Here is a 27430-nt window from a genome sequence, read left to right on the forward strand (position 1 = left end):
TTAAACCAAATTAAATTTTCTGGGCCACCTCTCAAAGGTAAACTGAGCACTTCTAAAACAATTTGGTCCAACAAATTGTTGGGGGAAATAAAAACTCCATGCACTACCCAATCTTACTGTTGCCCAGGCAAACACAATACAAACTGCGATAGGCTTTTCCATGGGTAAATTATTTTTACAGTGGCTGTAAAAATGTTCATGTTACTTCTTTCTTTTTTTTTTACAGTAACTATTCAACTTCATAAGGACAAATACATCTTTAAAATCATATATTTTGAGTAACAGACTTAAGATCAGCCAGCGTAAGTACTCGGGAAGGCCCTTTATAGAACATTTTGGCTCTAGAACCTGTGTAAGAGACAGAATGTTTCTACATGTTCTTAATATTTTTTTCATTTAATTTCATTTTTAATTTATTTTTTAAAATTTTTTATTTTTAATTATTATGGATACATAATACTTGTATATCTTTATAGGGTCATATGATGTTTTGATACAGGCATACAATGTGAATTAATCAAATCAGGGTGCTTGGGGTACCCATCACCTCAAGAATATGACATTTCTTTGTGTTAGGAACATTCCAATTCCGCTCTTCTAGTTACTTTAAAGTATACCCTAACTTATTGTTGATTATAGTCCCTTTGTTGTGCTATCAATTATTGTTCATTCTAACTATTTTTTTGCACCCTTTAACCATCCCCACTTTATTCCTCCCTCCCTGCTATCTTTCCCAGCCTCTGGTAATTTGTCATTCTACTCTCTGTCTCCATGAGATCAACTGTTTTAATATTTAGCTCCCACATATGAGTGAGAACGTATGAGATTTGTCTTTCTGTTCTTGGCTTATTTCATTTAACATAATGCTATCCTGTTCCATCCATGTTATTACAAATGGCAGGATTTCATTCTTTTTCTGTGGCTGTGTCATATCTACATACGGTTTTTAACACACTGACTGCCACACTACAAAAAAACCGCCATGGCGTTTTTTCTTCCTCATTTGTTATTTTTTATTGTTTTCTGTGCATGAGTTATATGCAACACAATCCACGTTTTTAGAATTAAATTGTCAATATTAACTGTAACAGTAAGAACATCAACAAGTAAGATTTTCACGAAGCAACTGCAGGGTTTTGCTTCACGCGGCCCCGGGCTATTTGTTAAAAATCCCATATTCTTTTTGTGTTTCATCAAATAGCTTTTAAAAAGTGCACTTGTAGATATTCTAGTGAAAAACAAATTTATGCAGAAAAGTCCCATCCTAATGTCCTTTATAGGACAATGCATATTATATATTATTTATATATATTCCTTTGATTTTCTAATCAATTATAGTACGTTCAAATGTGAATTAAGGCTAGGTTTAAAAGCAGGATTTTCTTTTATCATCTAGAGCATGTGATTTCAAATTTCTTATGATTAAAATAAACATGTTTTAAAAATGAACTATGTGTTACAGTAGTCTTGAAGACCTGTATGCTCATATTATTTACTGAACTGATTTTTCCACGTCCTTAGAACACTTTGTATTTTACCTTTATGTTAGATTTCCCTATCTTCAATAAAATATAACAAGACAGACTAATTAACCTAATTTTCCATTGATCATATTATTAGAAAGTTATTCCTCCCATTGCATTAATTGGTTTGCTGCCCTTCATCAACCACACAGCAGGCTACAATGGCAATTCAGCTAGTCTAGTGACTTCCCTAGCCATTAGTGTCAATGGTTATGTCTGCTACTCTATCACTATGCTGAATTATCAGAGGAGAAACTCTACAACTACCTCTATATCTATGTGCCTTGGAAAATGACTGCTGAGAGCTGCACCTTTCTGGGTGAGCGTCCTCAACCCCAACAGAACTGTGTACTTTAAGAAGTGTAATCTTATCAGGAATAAGCCATTCCTACATCAAATCAACAGGCCTTGAAAAACTAGGTTGATCTCTATGGATTTCAGTCAATTATATTTTACATGTCAGTGAATAAGATGAATCATTAGGATCCACTTTAGTGACATTTTTATAAAAAAATGTTTACAGAAGATTATTTGGACCTTTGTTGAGCTAAGTTCAAACTAACGCTTTACAAATGAAAAACATTACTATATCATTTCCATTGCCACCAAAGATTCCACACGCTTCCTGCTTTTCTTGAATCCAGCTATAAGTAATAAGGAAAAAAACCAACTATTCACCAAAAGGAATTAAAAAAAAATACTTCAATGGCCAGTACCATTTCCTAGATCTGTTAGCTGTCAGTGTGTTACTTAAAGTTTTTCTCATTCTATTTTATTTTAGTGAACTGAAAAGTGAACTGAAGAAAACAATTATTTTCTTGAATAAAATTTACATTTTTATCATCTTTTTACTTTCAGCAATACATAAGCTTAATAAAGGAGTTAAGTACTCCATTCAATTTATTTCTTTCTTAAAATCAGAAAAATACTTTAGACTAAATGCTAAAGTTTTCAACTATATTGTTTCATTTCTTAGACCCTAGTATATTTTCTCCTTAACTTGTAGACTCCATTTATTATGAACATTACTTCTAATGGAATGAACTGATACTGCTAATACATCTGCTTGGTTAGTTAATTTACAAATAGTGGTACTTATTGAAAAACTAGGAAATGGCTTTCATGTAATTTCTGTCCTCGTATTTAAAATAAAGAGTCTAATTTACTTGCACTTTGAGTTTTGACTTTTGGTCAAAGGACTAGTTAGAACGCAACACTAAGGCAAACTGTTCAGGAATCTCATTCTATTAATAAATTGACAATGGTCTGTTTCGTTTTTTTGTAAAATTTAGAGAATTCTAGATTCTGATAAAGGAATCAGAAGGGTTTTTTAAATTCTAGAATCTTTTTTTTTATTCAGTCTACCTCTATCTCAAAAATATTTTATTAACATTCATGACTATAAAACAATTCACATTTGAATAAATAAAACTTACCACTTGGAGAATGTCTTCGTCTTTTGGCATAACACTAAGTTCCAATGTTGTATCACTGAAATGGAATATACATATACACTATTTTAGGGGAGGTGCAAGTGTATTAGGAAAACTTCAAGGAAAAATATTTAACTCAGAAGTATTTTTTAAATTGCTTAAGAGTTTACTTTTGGCTTTCTTAAATCTTTACTTTTCAAAACCAAATCATCAGAATGAAAAGAAGTCACTTTTATATACATACATAAGTTGATTATGTACATAAGAGGGCACCCTACCATGTGTTTGTGTTATTCACTATCAGTCAAGTCTTCTTTATAACATGTTTCTAACTTAGAAATATAAAGTATGTTGCTAATACTAAATAGTCCTAGAACAAAACTCCTAACAATGTCAGTATACAATTATTTATTGTTTTATTCAAGACACAACACAAATTATAGATATTTGTCACAAGTTCTGTTTATCAAGTTAGAAATTAATTAGCATAAAAACAACCAAAAACCCCTCAAATTTAACATTTTAATGTTAAACATCCTAATTTTGACATATTTCCTCTTGGCCTCAGAGGTGATGGAAATCAGTTTGCCATCACAACTACTGAAATAACTCACTTTTAAAAACTATACAGCATCTCAACTATTTGCCTTCTCTCTGATTTAATTTTAGAGACTTTAAAGGAACAGCTTAAAATCTTATTTTATTTTGGTACTGTAAATTTTCTGTTAAAAATGATAGAGAAATTTCCCTGGGTTTAAAAACGTTCAAAGGGGTAAATGAAACTGCATCCTGTAATCTGGAATTACATTTATTTTTATTTTTAAGACAGATTCTTGCTCTGTCACCTGGGTTAGAGTGCTGTGGCATTAGCCTAGCTCACAGCAACCTCACACTCCTGGGCTCAAGCTATTCTCTTGCCTCAGCCTCCCAAGTAGCTGGGAGGTGCATGACACCATGCCAGACTAATTTTTCTATTTTTGGTGGAGACGGCATCTCACTCTTGCTTAGTTTGGTCTTGAACTCCTGAGCTCAAGCGATCCTCTGGCCTCAGCCTCCCAGAGTGCTAGGATTACAGAAGTGAGCCACCTTGCCCAGCCTGGAATTACATTCAGAAGTGGCAAAGACAGTGCTACTATCTCCAACTGCTTTAATAGCTAATCTAACAACACCAGATAGATTTTTTCCCACCAGTACAATCAAGAGATTAAGAAACATTCAAACAACAATCAAAAAAACCCAAAATAAGTTTCTTTTTGATACATTTGAACCATTATTATTAGGTTCATAGATGCTTAGAGAATGGAAAACCAATGAGAACCACAGGTTCAAATAAATTTAACTAGTAAAATATGTAGGTACTTGTATTTCAATATTTAGAGTTGGTAGAAAATACATACTGATGTTTAGATAAATTCTTCTGCAAGGATACATTTTTACATTAATACACTGCAGAATCTCAATGGCTTTGTGCTGCATTATCCATTTGCTACCAACTGTAGACAAAAGGAACACAATTTTTTAAAAGAAAATAAGATTATGAAAAAACAGTATTTCTCTAATTTTCAAATTGCTTTAATTGGTTGAAAAATTAAGACTGTCATTCCAAAGCGTTATTACTCCAAAAGGTGAACTGTACCTATAACAGAAGAATTAATGTGTTTTGAGGCAAACAAAGATTAAGCTGTGGTTACTTGGAAAGATATTATTTTTAAAGAACAGATATTAACAAATACACTAAAAATCCTTAAATTATCAGCTGACAAAACATATTGTTATATTGATGGTGATTTAAATTGTTTTGAGGAAAAGAAAATTTGGGTAGATCTCCTGCGGCCCCTGGGAGACTTTAAATTCACCATCAACAGCAGAGGCAAGGTTTAAGAGTTGCTTTCTCTAATAATCTCATTAAATATTAGAACATTAAAGAGAATACTCTAAGATCAATTAATCATGATCATGTCATTTAATTGTAAAAAAAAAAAAAAAAGGAAATGTATTAGGGCATTAGTGTAAATAATTTAGATTACCACATGAATTGCTTTAGACATGGTTAGAGAAGAGTTTGATAAAAATCTTCAGAAAATAAAGAACTTCAATTGAATTATAGCCAGGTGAGCATGGCTACCAGAAACAATTAAATAATCAAAAAGTTCCTGTGTTTGAGTCAGGAAAGAACCTCTTACAATAATGAACTGGAAGTTGGACCCAGCTTCATGGCCTAGTCTTGACAGGAATTCAATATGGTAACATCTTTTGCTTTTGATTCCTTTATTTGTAATGAAAAAAATTTCTAGTTGTGTGGGTGAAAGAGAGTAAGACTCAGTTATCTTTGAGGTCTCATAATCACTCTATAAATATGTATCTACCCTTAGAGCTCAAAATTCTATCCTTCTGTAGAATGTAGGCAGATAATTGGTTTAAATAGACTTTCTTACTGTCTTAGTTAGAACAAATGAATGAATTTAAGCCAAGATCATTCAATAAGATACTTAAAAGTAACAGACCTTGGTAAGAGGTTTTAAAATAATGTATACATTTATTTATATATTTATTATAAACAAATTATACATTTATTATTTCAAATAAAAGGGGGCAACAGTGTGCCTGTGTATTATTTCAAATCAAAGGCGGAAACTGTGTAAATCTAAACTGTGTGCCTCTCAGACTCTAAGGATTTTAATCACGAATCTGATAAATCTAAGCCATCCTTGGGTAGCTGGTTCTTGGCAATTTGCATTTGCATTATCCACTGGAAGAGAAAGTTCCACATTTCCACGTCACCCCAAGTCCTTATGGGAATACAAGATTATATTAAATCTAGTTGCACTACCGATTTATAAAACCCATCTTTGGCCAAAAGCAATCAGGTTTCAAGAATCTTACCTGTTCTGAATTAAAGCAATTACTTGGGAATAGGTCTTGCCAATAACACTTTCTCCATTGACTTTTATAATTCGGTCACCTTTAGAAAGGAGTAAAAGAAAACACATGAAGAAAGTCCTAAAGAAAGTCCCTTTTGAAATATTTCTTGAGTAATGCCCTTATATTTAATATAGGATATATTAAATTTATTATAATATAGAATCATAAAATTAGTATAATTTATGATTATTTATTATAAAATAATATTAGTATCCACACTCATTCTTTAAAGTAGCTTTTACAAAAGTCGATCTAAATTTTAATATCTCCAGCTTCTTATGAAATATAAACATGTTCTAAACAGGAGTTCTGGTCATTGATAAATCTAGAAATTTCAAAAGGCATACTCACCAGGTGACCACAGCTACGCTATTTATGCCCCATCAGCAGTTTCCTGAGTTGAAGAACTACTAGTTACTCCTGCACTTTCTGGCCATTTTTGATAGAAAACGTTATTCAACAGGCTTAAAATATGGATTGTTTTTATTTTCTCCACGTCCTCTGACTTTATACAGCTGATTTTCTTGGAGTATCCTCCTAATCTATTTGGCTTACTCGTTAGTCTGTACTGTAAAACTTAAATGTGGGGTGCACAGGCTTTTGACTTTATACATATTAACTTGCTTTTTCATTTTAGTGGGGAAAAGGATATTGGATTATTCAAAAAAACTAAGAGGAGCAGAAAGGAAAAGACAGAGACAAAGGACAGAGGAGAAAGAATAAATAGGGAAAAATGTACTTTTTCTGTGCTTATCACAGCGCCTCCATTTCAGCTTCCCAATCTCGTGAGGCTTAGACTATGACACACTCTACATAAAGGAGTCCCATAAACACACTAACATACATACTATACATATTAGTGATACTGAAATTAGGCTTACTTTAAGTATGATGGAAAAGATAATAAAGTAGGTAATACATTAACAGTGCATCCTAATAAATTTTAGCAATGATACTATTTATGATACCTGTAGCTGGAAATACATTTTATTCAAAAAGCAGTAAAAGAGGTTTTTTTTTTTTACTAATTTTCATTTTAAATTGTTTAATGTTTAAAAACAAGAGAAAACAGTAACTATTTTAGACTGTGCACTAATGTAAATGAAATCTCTACTTTGTTTTCATTAAAATCACAGATCGCAAAATATTTTAGAAAAAGCAGCTAGTAGATCCAGCCAATGAGACCATGTCCACTGATGGCTTCAGACTCAAGCTACTCTTTGTGTAACAAAATTAATTAATTCACCTCTGATAGATCAGGTACTTTCAGAACTTGGAAATCCAAGCTTATTTCAATTATGCCAAATAAATAGCTTTATCATTTTGCTCTTTTGTAATTCTTTGTCAAAATTCAATGTATGCAAAATATGTTCCTTAAAAGAGCACCCAAGAGTCTATCATCTCCATGGTAACCAAAAGTGCCCACAGTTTATCAATTTACATTGTTTATTTCTGTTCAAACCCATCCATATGTGTATCAAAAAACATATAATAAGATCTCAAAAACAGGAAAAATAGGCCAGAAGCAGTGGCTTACACCTGTAATCCCAGCACTTTGGGAGGCCAAGGTGGGAGGATCGCTTGAGGCCAGGAGTTCGAGACCAGCCTGGGCAACACAGTAAGGACCCATTTGTACAAAAAAATAGGACAAAAAATTAGCTGGGCATGGTGGTGCATGCCTGTAGTGGCAGCTACTCGGAGAGGCTGAGGTGGGAGGATCGCCTGAGCCCAGGAGATCGAGGCTGCAGTGAGCTATGATTGCATCACTGCACTTTAACCTGGGCAACAGAAAGAAACCCTGTCTTTAAAAGAAAAAAAAAAAGGAATAACAGATGTGAAGGAAAAAGAAGCATACAGAAGGATAGAAAAGGGAAAAATATGGAGCATAAAGATGGTTAGAAGAAATGCAGTGAAAAGGAAATGAAAAGGTATGGTTTAAAGAAGAATATCAGCACCTGTGCATAATCCAGCTTCAAAAGCAGGTCCCCCTTCTTTCACTTGTTTAACAAATATGGTATCCATTGGTTCCAAGCGGTTTCTTTGTTTTCCTGTGATGGAGAAAAAGCCCAAAGCACAATTTTACTTCATAATATTTTATTAAAACACCAAAATATGAAATGATATTTAATTGAGACAATTAAGCAAAGATTTTTAATGAAGTGTTAAACACATACTCTGAATTTGGATGCTAAGATCATAACGTAGGGGTTTTCATTAATTCAAACATTTATTTTGCTTCTTCTATAACATAACTATAACCACAACATTGTAATGGTTTCCGTTTACTGGGTATATTTTGTGTGCCAATTACTACACTAAATACACACATCTCAGAGTTCATTCCCATAGCAAGTAAGTATTACTACCACCATTCACAAAAAAGGAAACTGAGGCTAAGAGAGATTAAGTAAGTTTCCCAAGGTCACATAGCTAACAAGTGCTAAAGCTGATGACACGGACGGCACTCACTCTACTGCTTTTTTAACATTGTACTGTGCTAAGCATTAAGACATAACAATGAATAAGACACATTCTTCTCTTTTCAGGGACTCTGGTAGGAGAAAGACACACAAACAAATGACAGTGTATTATAAAAAACAATCAGAGACAAATACGAAATACAGTTATGGCAATGTGGAGAGCATGATCAACTCTGCAGGTCAGAAATTTCACAGGCTGTTGTCCACGGATCATCTGCATTAACATCTAAGGTGCTTGCTAGAAATGGATGTTTTGGAGTCCCACCAGAAATCTGCTTTGTCACCAAGTTTCCCAGGTGATCCTAATACACTTTAAAATTTCAGAACTAAAAGTTAGAGTAAAACAGAAGGACAGATTCCCGGATGAGAGCACATTCAGCTAAGTGATAAATACCATGGTAAGTATTGCACAAAGAGGCACACAGCAGTTCTCCAAGTGTGGGCCCCAGACCAGCGGCATCAGTATCACCTGGGCATGTGTGAGAAACACAAATTTGGGGACCTTGCCTTCGATCTCTGGCATCAGAAACTGAGGCGATTGTGATGTATACTCAAGTTTGAGAACCACTGAAGTAGAAGACACAGTCCTGACCCTTAAAGAAGAATATAACTGAGAAAATAAGGCATATACATTTATGGAATAATATAATAATACTCGTTAAATAGCAGTACTGAGCAGAAAATGATTCAGTGTCAAATATAAAGAATTCATAATTATTGCTGTATAAAACTGAATTTTTATCATGCTCTATGCACAAAGGTGCCCCAAAAGAAGTTTCCTAATAAAGGAATATCTATCAGTAGCTCCCGTTACAGGCTTAGCTATTTATTCTGAAAGCAGCCCTCTAAAGCAATGAATGGATAACTGCTCAAGAAGCCACTAGACATGGGTTCAAATCTTTGCTTTGCCACTTGAAATTTTCTGTATGTGCCAGGCTTTATTTTTCTTCCTAGAACTAACCACTCACTACCTAAAATTACATTTCATTTGCTTACATATTTGTTGTATGCCTCTTCCACTAAGATGAAGAGCAGGCATTTCATCATGATCACTGATATCCACAGCACCTAGAACAATGCTTGGCACAGAGCAGGCATTGAACAAATAATTATTCAGTGAATTAAGACATTTATTACTTAGTTTAATTTGCACAAACCTTCAAGATGGGCATTATGATCCTAACATCGTCATTGACTGAGGAGGAAACAGAGACTAACTTGCAAAAAGGCAGAGTAGGAATTTGAACCCAGGTCTGAAGTCAAACGTGGCATTCCATGCTGCTTCAAAAATAAATGAAAGTAATTCATTTCTCAAGCTTTCCTGAATACAAATAGTCCATTTATAATTAATTTAAAAGGGAAAATAGTTTCTTTTCAATTTTAGTCACTACTGAATTCTAATCAAGTTGGTGATCAGGTTAGATCCCTCTGTGGCCAACTCAACAATTTACAACAGTTGGCATTAAAGGAAAATCATTTCTCTTCTTGGCTAGCAATCTGAGGGTTTAATAAGTTTGTTGCACCAAGTCATTGCTTTCATGAAAAGATTTATGTAATAAAAGAGAAGAGACATTTTTCTTATTAATGTCTTCTAGTCCACTGTGTCTCAAAGGTGATTACATACTTATATTTAAAAATACAAAATGTAAAATGACTACTAATGAATTCTACAAAATAATAAAAAGTTGGTTGGGTAGCAATGCAGTGACTTCTGAAAATTCTGATAGAAAATTTCACTTACACAGAATAGAGGTGGTCCAAAATAATTTGGTGTTAAACAAAGGAAATACTAATTTTGCAATGACTGCCGTTGTAAAGTCAGATACTTTGCCATTGACAAATCTTTCAATACACTATGCCTGAAAACATATGAAGATGGAATAGATTAAAATAGAGGCCAATCCTATAGCAAGTACTATTATATCTGCTGAGAGTTGTATCTATGACTCTTGCTCACTTTCCTTTCTGAGCTTTCTCCAAAATTCTGACTTGCTACCAATATTATCCAATTCCTTCTAAACAAGAGAAAAATTTCCCATAAGTACTCCTTAAATATAAGCAGATTTCCATAAAAAATATAATTCTCTTTAATTTTCATACTCCTTGACTCTAAGTCTTGAGTTAAACACTTGGCTCATTAATTTTAAGAGTATCTTCTTTTTAATATATTGTAGTCTATAATTCTGCTAAAACTGAAAATCAAAAGTATCAAATTTAAAATATGTGTCATTTAATCTCTTGGGTCTTTAGTTTTTGTGAGTAAATGTCTAGATATGCAAAACTAAAAGCCTGATCCTGAATTGTGACAATTCACCAGGAAAAATGACTCCTTTCTTCCCTGTGTGACTATTTAACAGAGCCAGATGGCTTCCCTGGCAATTCTTAGTAAAAGCTTCTTTCAATTCCATGTCTGTATTTTAAATTTCTCGAGTTTTTGAGAACACATGGGACGTGTTTCAAAGAATTGTTAAATACATTATTCAAGTGTCATTTCCTTGACCTTATCAAAAGAAAAGGAAAATGTGTCAATTCAGAACATGCATGTAATTAAATCTTTCTGCATATGCAGAAAAGAAAGTAAAAAGACAATGATCCTTACAAGGATGAGAAAAGGTCCCATTTTATGTTAGTTAATATATAATTAGTACAGACTTAAACAAGAAGACATAAAAAGCATATATAAATATACTTGAAGTTGAACATTACAGTTGAAATCAAAGAATGCACATGTGTTTACATTGTAGTAAATATGATCAGTTGGGGAAAAAATAACTTGAGTTTTAAAAAAGTTAATTATATATAGGTAGTAGCTGCCATCCAAATACTGAATGTCCAGGTGGATGTGATTTTTATTCTCTGTATATAGCATAAATCAATAGTTAACACTTTGGGCCTTATAACCGTATTACATGTTTAAAATCCCAGGTCTACCATTCATTTTCCAAGTGGGGTCCATCAGATTTTGCAATTCTTGATAATATTTAAACTAAAAATTATTAGTTGTCTATCTGAAATTCAAATTTAATTGGGCATTCTGTATTTTATTTGGCAACCCTATCTCCAAGTGATTTTGAGCAAATTACTTATATGTGCTGTTTATGCATCTGAAAAATGAAGATGATGATAATTATTCCTACCCGGCAAGGTTGCTGTGAGGATTAAAAGAGATAATCCATTAAAGCGCTTATATAATACCTAGCACACGCAGGTATTTAATGAATATTACTTGCTATTATGCTAGTCTGCTTATAAACTTTCAGAAGGTTTACATACAGATCAGTGATGACCTAGGGTACATACAGCTTGTCACACTGCAAGTGAGCAATAAATCCTGGTTGAAAGAATACCCATAAAACTCAACTGTCATATTATCAGGAAGTCAAGGAATACAAGCCAAAGAAAAAAAAACACGCAAGAAAAGAAGGTAGAAAGGTAAGAGGGACAATTCCAAAAAAAACTTCCAGTAACTCTGACACAAACTACACAACTGTCTTCAAAGAGACTGTGTCTAAAACCAAAGTGCCACATCTTTACATCTTTAGGCCTGTGGGCTTTGGCAGTCAACAAGGATGATTTAAATCTCTCTCCTTCTTCAGAGAATGCTAAAGTCAAAATCACTTGCAATGTTTAAATTATCTGAAAACTGAAGATATTACATACACAAAGCAAACAGACTAAGCAAATAGATTACTTACAAGAAGCAGTGAAATTTGAACTATGCCAATTACAAAAAGGACTCTGCAATGAAGATCCGCAGAGAAATAGATCATTATAGGTCAGGGAATCCCATAGTTCTGGGGACAAGAGAAATATATTCCTCAACAGACTGAAAAAAATATATACTTTATACACAGAAAAGCCATCCCACATTTTAACCAAAAGTAAAGCAATAGAAAATAATGGCTATCACTGAGATTAGGCTTTTGTTTTGTTTCTTAGAATTCTCAAACATGCTTTGAAGAATTTCTGTAATCGAACCAAATCTTCTCTGCTTTTATGAGTTATTTCCCCCCCAAAAAAGTATTCATTCATTTCTTTGTTAAAAAATAAAACAACTCATCTCTACACAATGAAAAGCCATTGAAATGACACTTTACTTCAATATAAAAGCCAGATTAGACTTGGAAGAAGCGTACTCTCCACAAAGGTGGGAAACTAAAGTATATCATACAACTGAATACGAAAGCACCAGGCATCAATTATTTAAGGAAAGTCAATTAAATGGCTTATTAAAATTAATATCTATTTTTCAGATAAAAAAATCACTGAAACCCCAATGTGGATTGAAATATACATGAAACTTAAGGCTGATGAAAAAGGATATTTACTTCCCTTTGATTGAGAATGAATACATTGCCACAGGAAAAACAGAGAATGTAGACAAATTTATTGGGTGATGGTTAGGAACTGCAGGTCCATCAAGGCAAAAAACAAACATAAGGAGTAATAAATATCAAATTCAGGCTAGGGTTACCTGTGGGGGGGAAGAGAACAAGAAAAAAGTGGAATAAAAGGGCTTTAGCTATATTTGCAGTCATTTATGTCTTAGAGAAAGAGGGGGTGGGGGAGAGAAAAGTGGGTAGTTGGGGAAGAAGCTGAAATGTTAAGATGACAAAGATGGATGTCAAGTATTTGGAAGTTACATTTGTTCCCCCTAAATTTTGTTTGCCTGAAATATTTCATAACTATTATTTTTTATTGTTGAAAACAGGACTCTAATTTTTATTTGGGGTATTTGGTTTACTGATGACATACAAAATTATCTTAAGAGCCTAACAGAGACACATAGTCTAACATTAAAAATCCATGTGCGTCATAAGATAAACACATCCTATATGACAGCTAAGCAGAATCCAATGTAAGAAGACTGGTATGGCAGATTATTCGTCTTTTTTTTTTTTTTTTTTGGTAAAGGTAGAAGCACTAAAGAAAGAAAAATGTATCAACTTATTAAATATAAGTGTTCCCAAATTTCCCACTCAAGAGTCCCTCACTTTGAGTGGTAGCTAGCATTTTAAAATTATATCTCCCACGTCTCCAATCTGCAGATCCAACAATTAGCATGAGATCCTAACTCCAAATTCCAATAATTTCTAGATATTGTAAATAGAATGTCCAGTCTCAATCACATTGTATCTATTACAAGCAAAAACATACTATCTCTGTACTCAACCTGATCTTTTAAGCAATAACAAATGGAACAAAACAAAATAATATGTTATATAAAAAAGCAGACCATGTTCTACCTTAATCATGTTAAGCTTTCTTTCAACCCACACCCAACTAAATTTATTTGTCATTTTATTGTGACCAAATGTCCAGCATACACAAAGGCAGGGAAGACAACAGAATAAAGCCCCGTGGACCCAGCTTAAATAATTATGATAAATCTGTCAACCTTGGTTCATTTATATCCACCCACTTTCTTTCTAAAACACTTAAAAACAAATCCCAGATATGTCAACTCATTGGTAAATACTTTCAATACTTCAGTATACATCAATAACAGATAAGAACTTCACTTTTTCTTAGAGGAAAGAAAACAAAATCTTTTAACAGTTCTTCATAGTAGGTAGCATTCTGTACAATGCGGGTTTCTAATATAAGCTGCCAACAGACCCAATCTTCTACTTCCATCTTCCTCAATATCTACTTACAAAAAACAATATGTCATGACATAGAAATGACAGCCCCCCAAAGCCATGAAACAAATCTATAAAGTTTTCACAAGTAAAAGTCACAATAGAAGCCTAAATTAAGTTTCTGAGCAAGTTACCCACTCCCAGCGCAACCGCTCTGTCTATCTGTTCAAACTCAGTGAGCACACACATGCAAGAGAACACACGCTACACGAAAATCTCCAACAGACAGAATGGTGCCTGGCATAGAATGGATGTTCAATAAATATTTGCTGACAGATTCAAATTAAGGCCCTGGAAAATGCCAACAGTAAAACTGCCCAAAACCGATTCAGAGACTTGTTTTCGGAACAAAGCTATTTTGCCACAACCACTCCGTACTACTTCCCCTTCTAATGGTGTAAGAAAAATGCTGCCTCTCAACAGTAGTTTAAGTACAACACCACTAGGTGTCAGCTGTGAATCAAAATTTTCTGGCAGTATAAAGTAGACAAGCAAGACTGTGGAAGGGTATATTATTCATTCAACAAATATTATAACGTGCCAAGCACTGAACAACAGAGTCCTGGGATCTGCCTTCTAGAGTATTTGAAGTTTGTGCAGCATCATATTTGTCCCCTTAAGTTTCAGGAATTTCACAAACTACACAAGGGCTGCCCAGAAAGTATCCAGCCATACATACAATGGATACATTGCCCATCCTCCCCTCCTTTATCCTATTTCAGGTGAGGATTTAGTCACCTGTCTTCTCTAGGACCTCGCTCTCATTCTCTTTTCTCTTATGTAAAACTTTGGTCAATCCCTGGGCTTCTCTCCAAACCTCACAGACAGACATACAAAGGCTTCCCAAATTTAAAATAACAAAAGTTCTCTCCACCCTTTCCCACAGCTAATGTCTCTACCCCTTCATTTTCACACTTCTTGCAAGTATAATCTATACACGCTTATCTTCGTTGACCTCAAATTCAGAGTTTCTCAGACATTAACAAATGTCTCCTGGGTGCAAAATCACCACCTACCCTACCCCTCCTCATTGAAGTTCACTGCTCTAATTTATGTTCCAACCCACGACACTTGCTGTCCTCATCCCTTCTGTCCACTATATTGAAACTGTTCTCAGTAATTTTACCAATTTGCCATTTGTCAGGCCCGGTCCAACAGTATCCGGTCCCCATCCTAATGAATTCTCCATGACAAATAACAAGTTTTCCACTTCCCCCTTGCAATTATCACCTCTTCATTAGCAAATCACCGATTCCTCCTGGTTATCCTCATACCTTTCCACTACTTACTCTCAAATTTCCTTTCTGATTCTTCTTTCTCTGACCACCTCTTAGATTTTGTCTTACCTAGGGTCTTATCTTTATCCTAAATGTCTTCCTGCTATCTGTGCATGGATTCATTTATGCCTAGGATTTAATTATAACATATGCACTGATGACTTTCAAGTCTATTTTTAAACCCCCAACTCTCCCTATGAGCTCTAGACTCAAATTTTCAACTAGTTACTGAACATTCTACAGGCATCAGAAATGCAACTTATCCCAAATTCAATTCATTTCTGAGGGGTGGGGGAGATATGTTTCCCTTCCTGTATCCTTCACTCCTTCAGGTAACGGCACCTTCATCTACCCAGTCACTCAAACCAGAAAAGCTAAGCACAGTCCTCCATAAGTCATCCTTAACCTGTGACATACAATCCATCTAAGTCCTTCTACCAAATCTGGGCGAATGTAACTTCTATATATCTCTGAAATCTGTTCTGGAATGCTATTTTCTTTCATCCTGATAAAATCCTATTCATCTGTCAACAGCCTACCTGACAGACACCCCACCTGAGAACCTGTCCCTGGTGGCTAAATGATTCCTTGTTTGGTGATCCTGCAACTACTGTATGTGCTTTCATTTTTGCACTTACGCAATTATTTTACCTTTCATCCTCCACCAAACTAGGAGCTTTGTGAAGTCATGGCGTGTCCTATATATATATATTTTTTCCATTAAATGTATACATGCCAGGAACTGTTCTGCCTTTTTGTTTTTGTTTTTTTTTTTGCTCAACTAATGATGGATTCAGTTATGTCCTGGGTTTGAAGAAAAAAGAAATAAACAAAATCAAGTCTGCTCTACATTCCAACTGAGAGAAATAAGTAGCATGAGAGATGGTAACAAGTGATATGGAGAACAATTAGCAGAGGGAGAAGGAGAGGGACAGTGAGAGGCAGGTCTGTTTTTATGAGAAGGTCAGGGAAGTCCTCTCTGACAGGTGACATTTGAGCAACTATCTGAAGGAACGGAGCTTAGAGACCAAATCGCTTCCTTCCCAGCAATGAGTTTAGTGGCTCATGGCAGTGACTCAACAGATGGCTGCCAAGTGAATGAATAAACAAGAAACCTTTTTCTCAACTTTATGTATTCAGCATTTATAATATGCAAATATTTCTTCTGTTTTTATACCAAAGATGAAAAGTGATCTGTTAAAAGTAGAGACTGTAACTATTACAATTAGCTTTTTACTAACCGGAGTTATGAATCACATGCTTTCAATGTAGACTAGCTAGACAGCGGTCAGAAAGAAAATGGGACTATCCGGCTCGGTACCTTCGTGATCGAGATGTTAAGTTACAGAGCAGCTAAAAAGACAGCTCAACTTCTATAAAGTCAACTCTTTTAGATTACCTTGCTTTGACCATTACACAATGTGTACATGCTTTGAAACATCAAACTGTATTCCATGATATGTCAGTTATAAATTTTTAAAAATTAATTTAAAAAAGACAGCTCAAAATCACCACAGGGTTGCCTCTGGAACATTTCTACAGAGCAGTTATTTCCAGAGGTTAGAGTAATGTTCCAGAGAGCATTAATACTTTTATATCCGTATCTTGTTAGTTCTCTGAAATCCTAAATTTCATATTTCTTAAAGGTTTCAGAACACATAAAGAGATTTGCTTAAATCGCATTTTCTTAACTGCCAAATTATTAAAAACTTCATGCAGTGTGTCTTTTTAAGTCTTAAAATCTCCTAAAATTAGCTTTCTCACAATGCCTGCTTTAATCCAATTTCATCCTCTTCATTTTAGATTACTATAAATACGGTTTCCTGAGATTTTTAAAGAGAAGTTAAGAGATTTTTCTTAACCTCTCGTTTAACTTGTCCACCTTGCTTTTGCCAATTAATTTTATAAAGAGGATGTCCAAATTCCTATGTATGTCCTGAATTACCATATTTTTTCTTATTATTGTTCTAGCTTGTGCACTCATCAGCTAAGTGAAATTTGATTTCTAAATCAAAAAAGTGCCACTGACACTTTGTGTTAGCAGGACTGATGCGAAAAAGTGAAAGAAAAATAGGAAGGCAGTAAAGAAACTTGTTTTTTCCTCAACAGCAAAGGTACAGATACTAACATGCTAAATTTTACAGCTTTGAAAACAGCCATTGTGGAAGAGTGCCAAGTCAAGGTGGTGGTCATCAAAGGAGATGTACCAGTGTACCTCCCTGTACTCAATACATCTGCTCTACAAACATTTGAGCTCCTACTGTATGTATCATATACTTACTAGGCACTGAAGATTCAGCAATAAAAGACAATTACCATCCTTAACTATCTTTGTTCTGAAAGTAATACATAAAAACATTCTTTTCCATAAACCTCTTGACCAGTCTAAGTATGTAAGAAAATTCTACTTTGCATATTCTAATACCCAATATTTACCTCCTGTTTCTCTACTTTCCTTCATCAGATTTGTGCTGCCACCTCCCCTAAGACAGGGCATGTCAAGAGGCAGAAATTCTATACTTGTTTACCACGTAGCATGAACCATCACTCAGATGAATTTTCTCCAAAGTCTGAGTAGGGATTTTCTGGTAGAGAATTGGGGAAAGGGTCTATCTACATCTTATCCTAATTGTGAACCATCAAACAATCTACTCTAGCGTGCACAAGACATCCTTGCAAACATTTGAGAACAGCTATCACTTTCTCCCTAAACATCTCTCTTTTAAGCAAAAGTTTCAAGTTCTTTCAATCTCTTTTAAAAATACATATAGTAGGCCAAAATTCACATATATTCTTTCCTTCTGTCCTTTATATCTGAGGCTCCCAAGTGTTTTGATCATGTCCCTAGTTAGAAGATGACCCTGGAGCCCTCCTTTCCCATATTTTCCCACCTGTCAACTAAAAACGAACAAATAGTCTGAAGTTAACTTGTTATTTAGCAACGTATAGAATCACTTATTATCTTGGTGTGTGCATATATGTGTGTGTGTGTGCGTATGTATATACACTTACACATTTTACATTAGGAAATATTGCCCATAATAGCAAACTACAAATAATTTGGTAATTTTATTACAACTACTTTTGAATAAGACACACATATGGACAGCAAATCATCAAATGATATTATCAGTGTACTAGCCAATTGGGCTGGTATAGAGGAATAGCTAATTTATATTTGATTCATAATGCATATACATTTAAAGCCTAGCTACTAGAAAATTATATCCCAAAATACTGCGGATACCAATGAAACAATACATGTCCAGGCCACTGAATGTGAGCTTCCATTTTAAGGCCTTTTCCACATGGCAGGGAGAAGAAAAAGCCCAAGTCCTGTACAGTGAGGAATCTATTAAGAGATGCTTCTCCACACTTAAGAGTAAGGGTAACTGGAAATAATGGGTCCACCAACCCAGAGGCTACCTTGGTGCTCTGCAAAGCAGGAGAAAATAAAAAGGAGGAGAAAAGAAATTTCTAACAAGTGGCTATGGTCCAAACTGCACATGGATTTGTAGGCTAATATCAGGTAACAGCCTGTCTCTGGACAAAAGCAAACACCAGTCTCCTTGGGAAAAAGATTTTTCCATCCTAGATCTCAAGGAATTTCAAGTAATAATTTTTGAAGGTCAACAAACACAAAATACTCAAAAAATACATGGCAAAAACAATGGCACCATCAATCTGAGCTAAAACCACCAGACTAAACAAACAAGAGGAACAGACCCACAAAGACTCCTGGTAATAGACACAGATTATAATACAACTCTGCTTACCATGTTTGGAGAAATAAAAAAATAAATCTAAAAGTGGTACAGACAAACTATAAAAAGTGATCAAGTGTATTTGGTGTAGTACCCTAAAGAACTTCTAATAATCAAAATTTAAAACTTAACTAAGAAGAAATTTGCTGGGCACACACTCAAAGAAATTATCTAGAATGCAGACCAGAAAGACAAAAAGAAGAGGAAGAAAAACAGAAAATAAAGAATTGAGTAGCCATGGCGGATGGAGTAAGAAATTCTAATACATGTTTAATTGGGGCCTCAGAAGAGAAGAGAACAGTAGGAAACAGATAATATGTGAAGAGACATGATGCTGACTGAAAATTTTCTAGACCTGATAAAAGATACCCATCCATAGATACGAGAAGCTCAATGAATCCCAAACAAGACAAATAAGAAGAAATCTTCACCTAGACTCATGAAATAGCTAAGCATTAGAGATACAGTAAAAATCTTTTTTTTTTTTTTTTTTGAGACAGAGTCTCGCTTTGTTGCTCGGGCTAGAGTGAGTGCCGTGGCGTCAGCCCAGCTCACAGCAACCTCAAACTGCTGGGCTTCAGCGATCCTACTGCCTCTGCCTTCCGAGTAGCTGGGACTACAGGCATGTACCACCATGCCCGGCTAATTTTTGCTATATATATTTTAGTTGACCAGATAATTTCTTTCTATTTTTTTAGTAGAGACGGGGTCTTGCTCTTGCTCAGACTGGTCTTGAACTCCTGACCTTGAGCGATCCACCCGCCTCGGCTTCCCAGAGTGCTAGGATTATAGGCGGGAGCCACCGTGCCCAGCCACAGTAAAAATCTTATAAGCAGATATTTTTTAAAAGCTTACCCTCAAAGAAGGAATAAACCAAAATATGACTTCTTAGTAGCAATAACAGAAGCCAAAAGAGTAGAATAATATCTTCATATTATTGAAGAATTCTATACATACCAAAAATATCTTTCAAAAATGAAGGCAAAACAGACATTTCAGAAAAACAAAACAAAACAAAAAACAAAACCTGAGAGAACTGCAACACAACATAGAAGTAACATGTAGGTAGCAGGGAGATACTGGAGTTAACATGTTCTAAGTAATGTCCTTATATTGTTTGATAAAGAATAAAGTTTGTTTTGTTTTGTTTTTTTGAGACAGAGTCTCACTTTGTTGCCTGGACTGGAGTGAGTGCTGTGGCATCAGCCTAGTTCACAGCAACCTCAAACTCCTGGGCCCAAGCGATCCTACTGCCTCAGCCTCCCGAGTAGCTGGGACTACAGCCATGCACCACCATGCCCAGCTAATTTTTTCTATATGTATTTTTAGCTGGCCAGATAATTTCTATTTTTAGTAGAGATGGGGTCTCGGTCTTGCTCAGGCTGGTCTCGAACTCCTGACCTCAAGCCATCCACCCACCTCGGCCTCCCAGAGTGCTAGGATTACAGGCGTGAGCCACCACACTGGCCTAGGAATAAAGTTTTAATTACCATTAGACATTGATGAGTTTGCATATTATAATATCTAGAATAACCATTAAAAGAATACATATTATTTAATCTCAAGTAGAAAGTATAAAAGAGAAATGATTTTTTTAATCTCAAGAGAAAAGAGAGAAAAATATGTGAACCAATGGAAATCTCAAAATAAAACTGAAGACTAAACAATAAAGACATGATTAATTACATTAAATTTGAACAGACAAAAATCTCTAAATCTACCTATGGTGAACTAGCTGGTTACAGAATCAACTCTTGCACTCACGAACCACCACCAGAAAAGCTAGACAAAGTATAAACCACATTGTGTGAAGGCATCGGAAAGCTACCAAGGCAGAGATGGCTGAAAGGGACAAGATCCCAAACAGAAGGAAGTCCAGCGAAGTGAGCCCAGTGTTTTGCACTGCTTTTTGCCTTAAGGGATGTTCTGTTTGCCAAGTAACGGCTGAGAGACTCAGCAGTGGCATAGAGCTTCCATCCATCCCAAAAGGCTGGGGAACCAAGAATGGGAATTCAGGGCCAGCAGAGGAGGAGCGCTCTGGAAAATACCATATGCTTTCAGGTGGGGCCCCCAAATGAATACGACCTTTGAGTGGCGGTGAAAAAGAAAGAGCCCAACCATGTCCAGCATGGAGATGTCCTGCTCAGATTTCCTTCCAAAGAACCTGCTGCTGGGAACATAGTGACTGATGGCCCCAGCTGCCACCCTTTGGATCCACCACTATGTTCACACTGAGGCCATGTTTCCCCATTCCTGCCGAAAGCAGGACTTCTCTAACACAGTGTTTGCCGGGGACCCCTCACTGGCCTAGCAGAGACCTTCTTAGATCTCTTCTGTAGTCCGAGGCCCTTCCTGCCAATCGCTTTCCTCCCTCTCTTCTGTCACAGGGATCAGACCCGCATCATGGTCTGAAATTTTCCCCTGTCCTCTCCCGCTCACAACTTCCTTGTCCTTCACAGGCATTTCCTCCAATAAATCTTCTGCCTGTCCCCTCCTGTCTTGCCATCTGCTTCTGTCTTGGTGTCTTCTACTCAGAGGACCCAAAATGACATAATGATTATAAAAAGACCAAGGCCCACCTTTAGGGGAAGGCAATCCTTGAAGAGAGATGCAAAAATTCTAAATAAAATAGAAAACAAAATCTGGTGATATATTAAAAAGCACCATACATCATGAACAAACATGCATGGCTGGTTTAACACGTCCAAACTGAATCAGCTCACTTCAGCAGCACACATACTAAAATTGGAACAAGATAAGCACGGCCCCTGCACAAGGATGACATGCAAACTCCTGAAGCACTCCATATTTTTTTAAAAAAACGAAAAGGAAAACTAAATCAATATAATTCACTATATCAAGAGATTAGGGAAGAAAACTCAAAGGATTATCCCAAAAGATACAGACCAGTTTGACACTCATTCACGAGAGTGTTGAACTGACAGACTGGAAGATGCAATATTTCAAATACTCAAATACTGTAAACAATATAAAACCAATCGAAATTCTAGCAGGATTTTTGTGTGGGTATAGAAACTGAAAACCCAGTTCTGAAACTTATATGATGCTGCAAATGGACAAAAACAGACAAGCCAATCTTGAAAAGCAAAATTGCAAACTTACCCAGAAACAACACATATTACAAAGCCACAGTAATTAAGATAGTGTTGTCTTGGTGCAAAGAAAGTGACCAATGAAACAGAACAAAGGATAGCAAACTTTTTCTATAAAGAGCCAGACAGTAAATATTTTAGGCTTTATGGGACACATACAGTCTCTATCGCATATTCTTTTTTTTTAATAGCTCTATAAAAATATAGAACTATTCTTAGTTTGGAAACTGTACAAAGAGCCACAGGCCAACCCCTGGAAGAGAAGAAAATCCAGAAAAAGACTACATATGTACAGATACTTTATGATCAAGGTGGTATTATAGAGCCATAAAAAAAGGACAGATTTTTCAGTAGATAAGTGTGGGTTCAAATAAATATATATATGAGCAAAAAACTAATCTCGACCTTATACCACATGCAAAAGTAATCAATTACAGGTGAACTGTAGGCTTAACTGTGAATAAAGCACCTTGAAGAACATAGGAGGATATCTTTATGACCAAGAAGTAGAAAAAAATTTCTTAAATAGGATTCGTAAACTGTTAACTATAAAACAAAAGACTAAAAATTCAGATGACATTACAATTATAATTTTGATAAAATTTCCTTATGAAAATTACTAACAAGAAACTGAAAAGCAAGTTACGTATTGGATATCTGCTATACGTGTAGAACTAACAAAGTTCTCATTCAAAATATGTAAAGAACGCCTACAAATTAATAATAAAAAAACTGCAAGTTACAATCCAAATAAAAGGTAATCAACTTCATTAGTCTTCAGAAAATCTAAATTAAAGCCATACTCCATACCACTCTGTACCCACTAGAAAGCCTAAAATTTAAAAGATTGATAAATAGCAAGTGTTAGCAAAGGTAAGGAGCAACTGGAACTCTCCTGCACCATTGGTGAGTACGTAAATTGGTACCATCACTTCAGAAAACCATTTAGCAATATCTACTAAATGTGACTGTTTGCATATCCATGACCCAGCAATGCCACTTCTAGATATACATGCCACTAGAATAAGTACATATGTGTACAAAAGTACATGTACAAGAATGCTCATAGAGGTACTGTTTGAAATAGCTAAACTCTGGAAAAAATTCAATGTCCATCAACAGCAGATTGAGCAAACTGTATATATTCTTTTGTTGTAAATCAACTTTATTGAGGCATAACATAGATGAGATAAAACACATCCATTTTAAGTGCATACCTGGATACGTTCTGACAAATGTATACACCCGTGTAACCATCACCACAATCAAGATACAGAATGTTCCCATCATGCCAACAAGTTCCCTTGTGCCCCTTCCCAGTCAGCTCAGGCAACCACGGACACCTTTAGATTTGCCTTTCCTAGAATTTCAGATAAATGGAATCAGACAGTATGTACTCTTTAGTGGGCTTAGGTTCTTTCACTCATCAAAATGTTTTTGATACCAAGAGCATGAGCAAAAACATAAAAAGTGAATAAACTGTATTTCATCAAAATTAAAAACTTTTGTGCATCAAAATTAAAAACTTTTGTGCATCAAAAAACACTATCAAGAAAATGAACAGGCAACCTACACAGTGGAAGAAAGTATATGCAAATCATACATCTGATAAGGGTCTAGAAACCAGAACATATAAAGAATTCTTAGAACTCAACAACAAAAAGACAAACAACCCAGTTAAAAAATGGGCAATGTGAGAGCCATGCCAACAGCAGCACCCTGGGAATCTAGAACACTGGAATGAGGGAAATGTGCTCTTCACAAAATAGCTCAACAGAAGAACCGCTATGTGGGATGTGCCAATCTCCCAAAGTACACAGAAGATCGGTGAAGAAAGGGTTTGAATTCACACTATGGTAGTAGGTGAATCTGGACTGAGAAAGTTGACACTCATCAACTCATTATTCCTCACAGATATGGATTCTCCAGAGGCCCCAGGCCCTTCCCATAGAATTAAAAAGATTATACAGGTGGAACAATCCGCAGTTTTAATCAAGGAAGGTGGTGTTCAGTTGCTGCTCACAACAGTTGATAGATAAGATACCCCAGGATTTGGAGATGCAGCAGATAACAGTAATTGCTGGCTGGCATCAACTACATGGGCAGTAAATTTGAGGACTGCCTAAACACAGATCTCAAGTAAACAGACGTCAGATGCTTGATAACAGGGTGCAGTGTTGTTTAAACCTCATTGCTCCTCCCGGACATGGACTTAAACCACTGGATATTGAGTTTATGAAGTGTTTGCATGAAAAAGTGAAAAACATCCCACTGACTGCCAAAGCAGACATGCTCAAACCAGAGGAATGCTAACAGTTTAAAAACCAGATAATGGAAGAAATCCAAGAATATAAAAGCAAAATATAGGAATTTCCAGAAACAGATGATGAAGAAGAAAATTCGCTTTTTAAAAAGAGAAAAGACTGTTTATCTCGTGCTGTGGTAGGCATTAATGCTAGCACTGAAGTTCATGGTGAAAGGGTCAGAGGAAGGCAGTTTCCCTGGGGTGTTGCCCAAGTCGAAAATGGTGAGCATTGTAGTTTTACAATTCTAAGAAATATGTTGATAAGACCAAACACGCAGGATTTCAAAGATGTTACCAATAATGTACATTTTTAGAACTATAGAAGCAGAAGACTAGCAGCTGCGATGTGTAAGGAAGTCGATCACAGCAAGACTAAAAGGCAGTCTAAGAGCCCTCTAGCTCGAATGGAAGAAGAAAGAAGGGAGCATATAGCTAAGATGATGGAGATGGAGGTGGAGCAGGTATTTGAGATGAAGGTCAAATAAAAGGCTCTAAAACTGAAGGACTCTGAAGCTGAGCTCCAATGGCATTGTGAGCAAGTGACAAAGAATTTGGAAGCACAGCACAAAGAATTGGAGGGAAAACGTTGTCAGTTTGAGGATAAGAAAGGAAACTGGGAAGCTCAACATATTTTAGAACGATAGACTCTTCAAGAACCTTGGAAAAGAACAAGAAGAAAGGGAAGGGTGTAGTGGAGTGTGCCTGTATTCCCAGCTGTTGGGGAGGCTGAGGCAGGAGGATCGCTTGAGCCCAGGAGTTCAAATCTACAGTGAGCTGTGATTGCGCCACTGTACGCCAGCCTGGGTGACAGAGCGAGACCTCATCATAAGACAGAACATGAAGGAAGAAAGAAGAAGGAGAAGAAAATAAAAAGGAAGAAGAAGAAAAGGAAGATCTTTTAAACTCTCCATGGACCACGAGTTACGTATACGCCAGCTTGGACATCAGTGTTCGTTGGATCCATTTAACCAGTTACACCAGATTTATCCATAACGATGGATTTAACAGCATGACAAAATTTTTGTTATTGTTCTTGATGGATGCCTTGAATTGTCTAGGGTGTTATATACTTAGAAAGTAACAGCTTTAAGTACCTTTCTTACATTTTCTTTTCCTTTTTTAATTAAACAGATATCTTCAATTTAAGGCAAGAGAACATTTTACTGTTGTACAATCACGCTCTAGTGATCTGATTGTTTATAGGATATTCCAAATAAAAGGACTCAGGAAGGTTTTCATTGATGATAAATTCCCACGATAGAAACTATGCTTCTCTATGATAATTATAATATAAAGGTTCCATTCAATGTGGCCTATACAACAATGTAATTTAACACAGTTGACCCTATTTTTTGACACTTCCATTGTTCAAGAATACACATGGAAAAAAAAACCCTGTATGCTTACAGCGAGTGCAGGGAGTTTAGATACAGAGGTTTGGATACTTTAAATATATATTATTCTTATTTATTGCCCTCTTTAGCCAGAATCTCATTCCTGTTTCACTTTTGAATAACAACTTAGATATTTTCCATATATTGGCCCTGCTAAAATAGAATATAGCACCCTTCATATGATAGGAACCAACACAGAAACTTTCCTTTAACTCTCTTTGCACTTCATGGCAAGCAGTGGGGTGGGTGGGGTGGGGAGGGAGGAAGCATTTCTAGATCAGTTCTAGGCTAAACTGTGAAGCTAATGACCAACCTGCTTCTACCTATATTCAGTCTCTTTATTAGAAATGGGAATCATAGCCTCTTGAAGAGAAAAAAAAGTCATCATTCTGCATTTAGCTGTACTCATATATTGCATTTCTGTATTTTTTTGTTTGTATTATAAAAAATTCACGTAATAAACAATGTTATGATGTAAAAAAATAAAACAGGGCAATGGACTTGAACAGACATTTCTCCAACGAAGGTATACAAATGGCCAAAAATCACATGAAAAGATGCTCAAAATCATTAGTCATTAAGGAAATGCAAATCAAAACTACAAAGAGATACTACTTCACACCCACTAGGTTGGCTATGACACAAAAATAGAAAATAACACATGTTGGTAGGATGTGGAGAAATCAGGACCCTCACACACTTCTAACGAGGCTGCAGAGATGGTGCAGCTGCTGTGGAAAAGAGTTTGGCAGTTCCTCCAAGCATTAAACACAGAATTACCATACGACCCAGCACATCCACTCCTACGTATACCCTCAAAGAATCAAAAACAGGGACTCCAACAAATACTTGCACATGCATGTTCATAGCATTCACAATACCCAAAAGGGTAAACAGCCCAAATGCCCATCGATGGGTGAATGGATAAATTGTATCTATATACACAATGGAATATTATTCAGCCATTTAAAAAATGAAGTACTGATACATGCTATACATGGGTAAACTTCAAAAAGGTCACACTAAGTGAAAGAGGCCATACAGAAAAGGTTATATATTGCGTGATTACATTGAAATGAAATATTTAGAATAGGTAAGTCCATACAGACAGAGACACATTGGTGGTTGCCAGTGACTGGGGGGTAGGAAGAATGGAAAGTGACTGTTTAATGGATATGGAGTTTCCTTTCAGGGTGATGAATGTGTTTTAAAACTAGATAGAGGTGGGTAGATGTATAACATTTCATATGTGTTCTTTAATTCTGTACAAAATGCCACTTAATTGTTCACTTTCAAATGGTGAATTCTGTTATGTGAATTTCACCTTAATAAAAAATGTTTTTGAGATTCATCCATGTTGCTGTATGTATTCCACTGTATGGATATACCACGATTTATCTATTCATATGTTGATGAATAATTTGAGTTGAATAAAGCAGTTGTGAACATTCCTATGCAAATCTTTTTGTGGACATGTTTCATTTATACTGAGTAAATACCTAGCAGTGCCCTTATTGTTTCATAAAAGTGAAAAACAATACCAAAAAAAGGTGGTATCAGTCATAAGATCCACAGGT

General features: G+C 35.6%; 1 protein-coding gene and 2 pseudogenes across 5 annotated transcripts in view; 2 read left to right on the top strand and 1 right to left on the bottom strand.

Moving 5' to 3' along the window:
- Window positions 1–27430, bottom strand: part of ARHGAP21 (Rho GTPase activating protein 21) — a 132904-nt gene that overhangs the window by 44150 nt on the left and 61324 nt on the right. For all 5 annotated transcript variants that reach the window (XM_045535038.1, XM_045535032.1, XM_045535009.1 and 2 more), the window contains exons 5-7: window positions 7834–7926; window positions 5840–5918; window positions 2960–3014 (exon numbers count right to left, since the gene is read on the bottom strand). In XM_045535038.1, coding sequence (XP_045390994.1) covers window positions 2960–3014; window positions 5840–5918; window positions 7834–7926 — 227 coding nt within the window. The remainder of the gene's footprint in view (window positions 1–2959; window positions 3015–5839; window positions 5919–7833; window positions 7927–27430) is intronic.
- LOC123631209 lies at window positions 21759–21854 on the top strand (annotated as a pseudogene).
- Window positions 23984–25652, top strand: LOC123643109 (annotated as a pseudogene).

The sequence above is a fragment of the Lemur catta genome, chromosome 1 (genome assembly GCF_020740605.2).
Source record: "Lemur catta isolate mLemCat1 chromosome 1, mLemCat1.pri, whole genome shotgun sequence".
Classification (NCBI taxonomy): Eukaryota; Metazoa; Chordata; class Mammalia; order Primates; family Lemuridae; genus Lemur; species Lemur catta.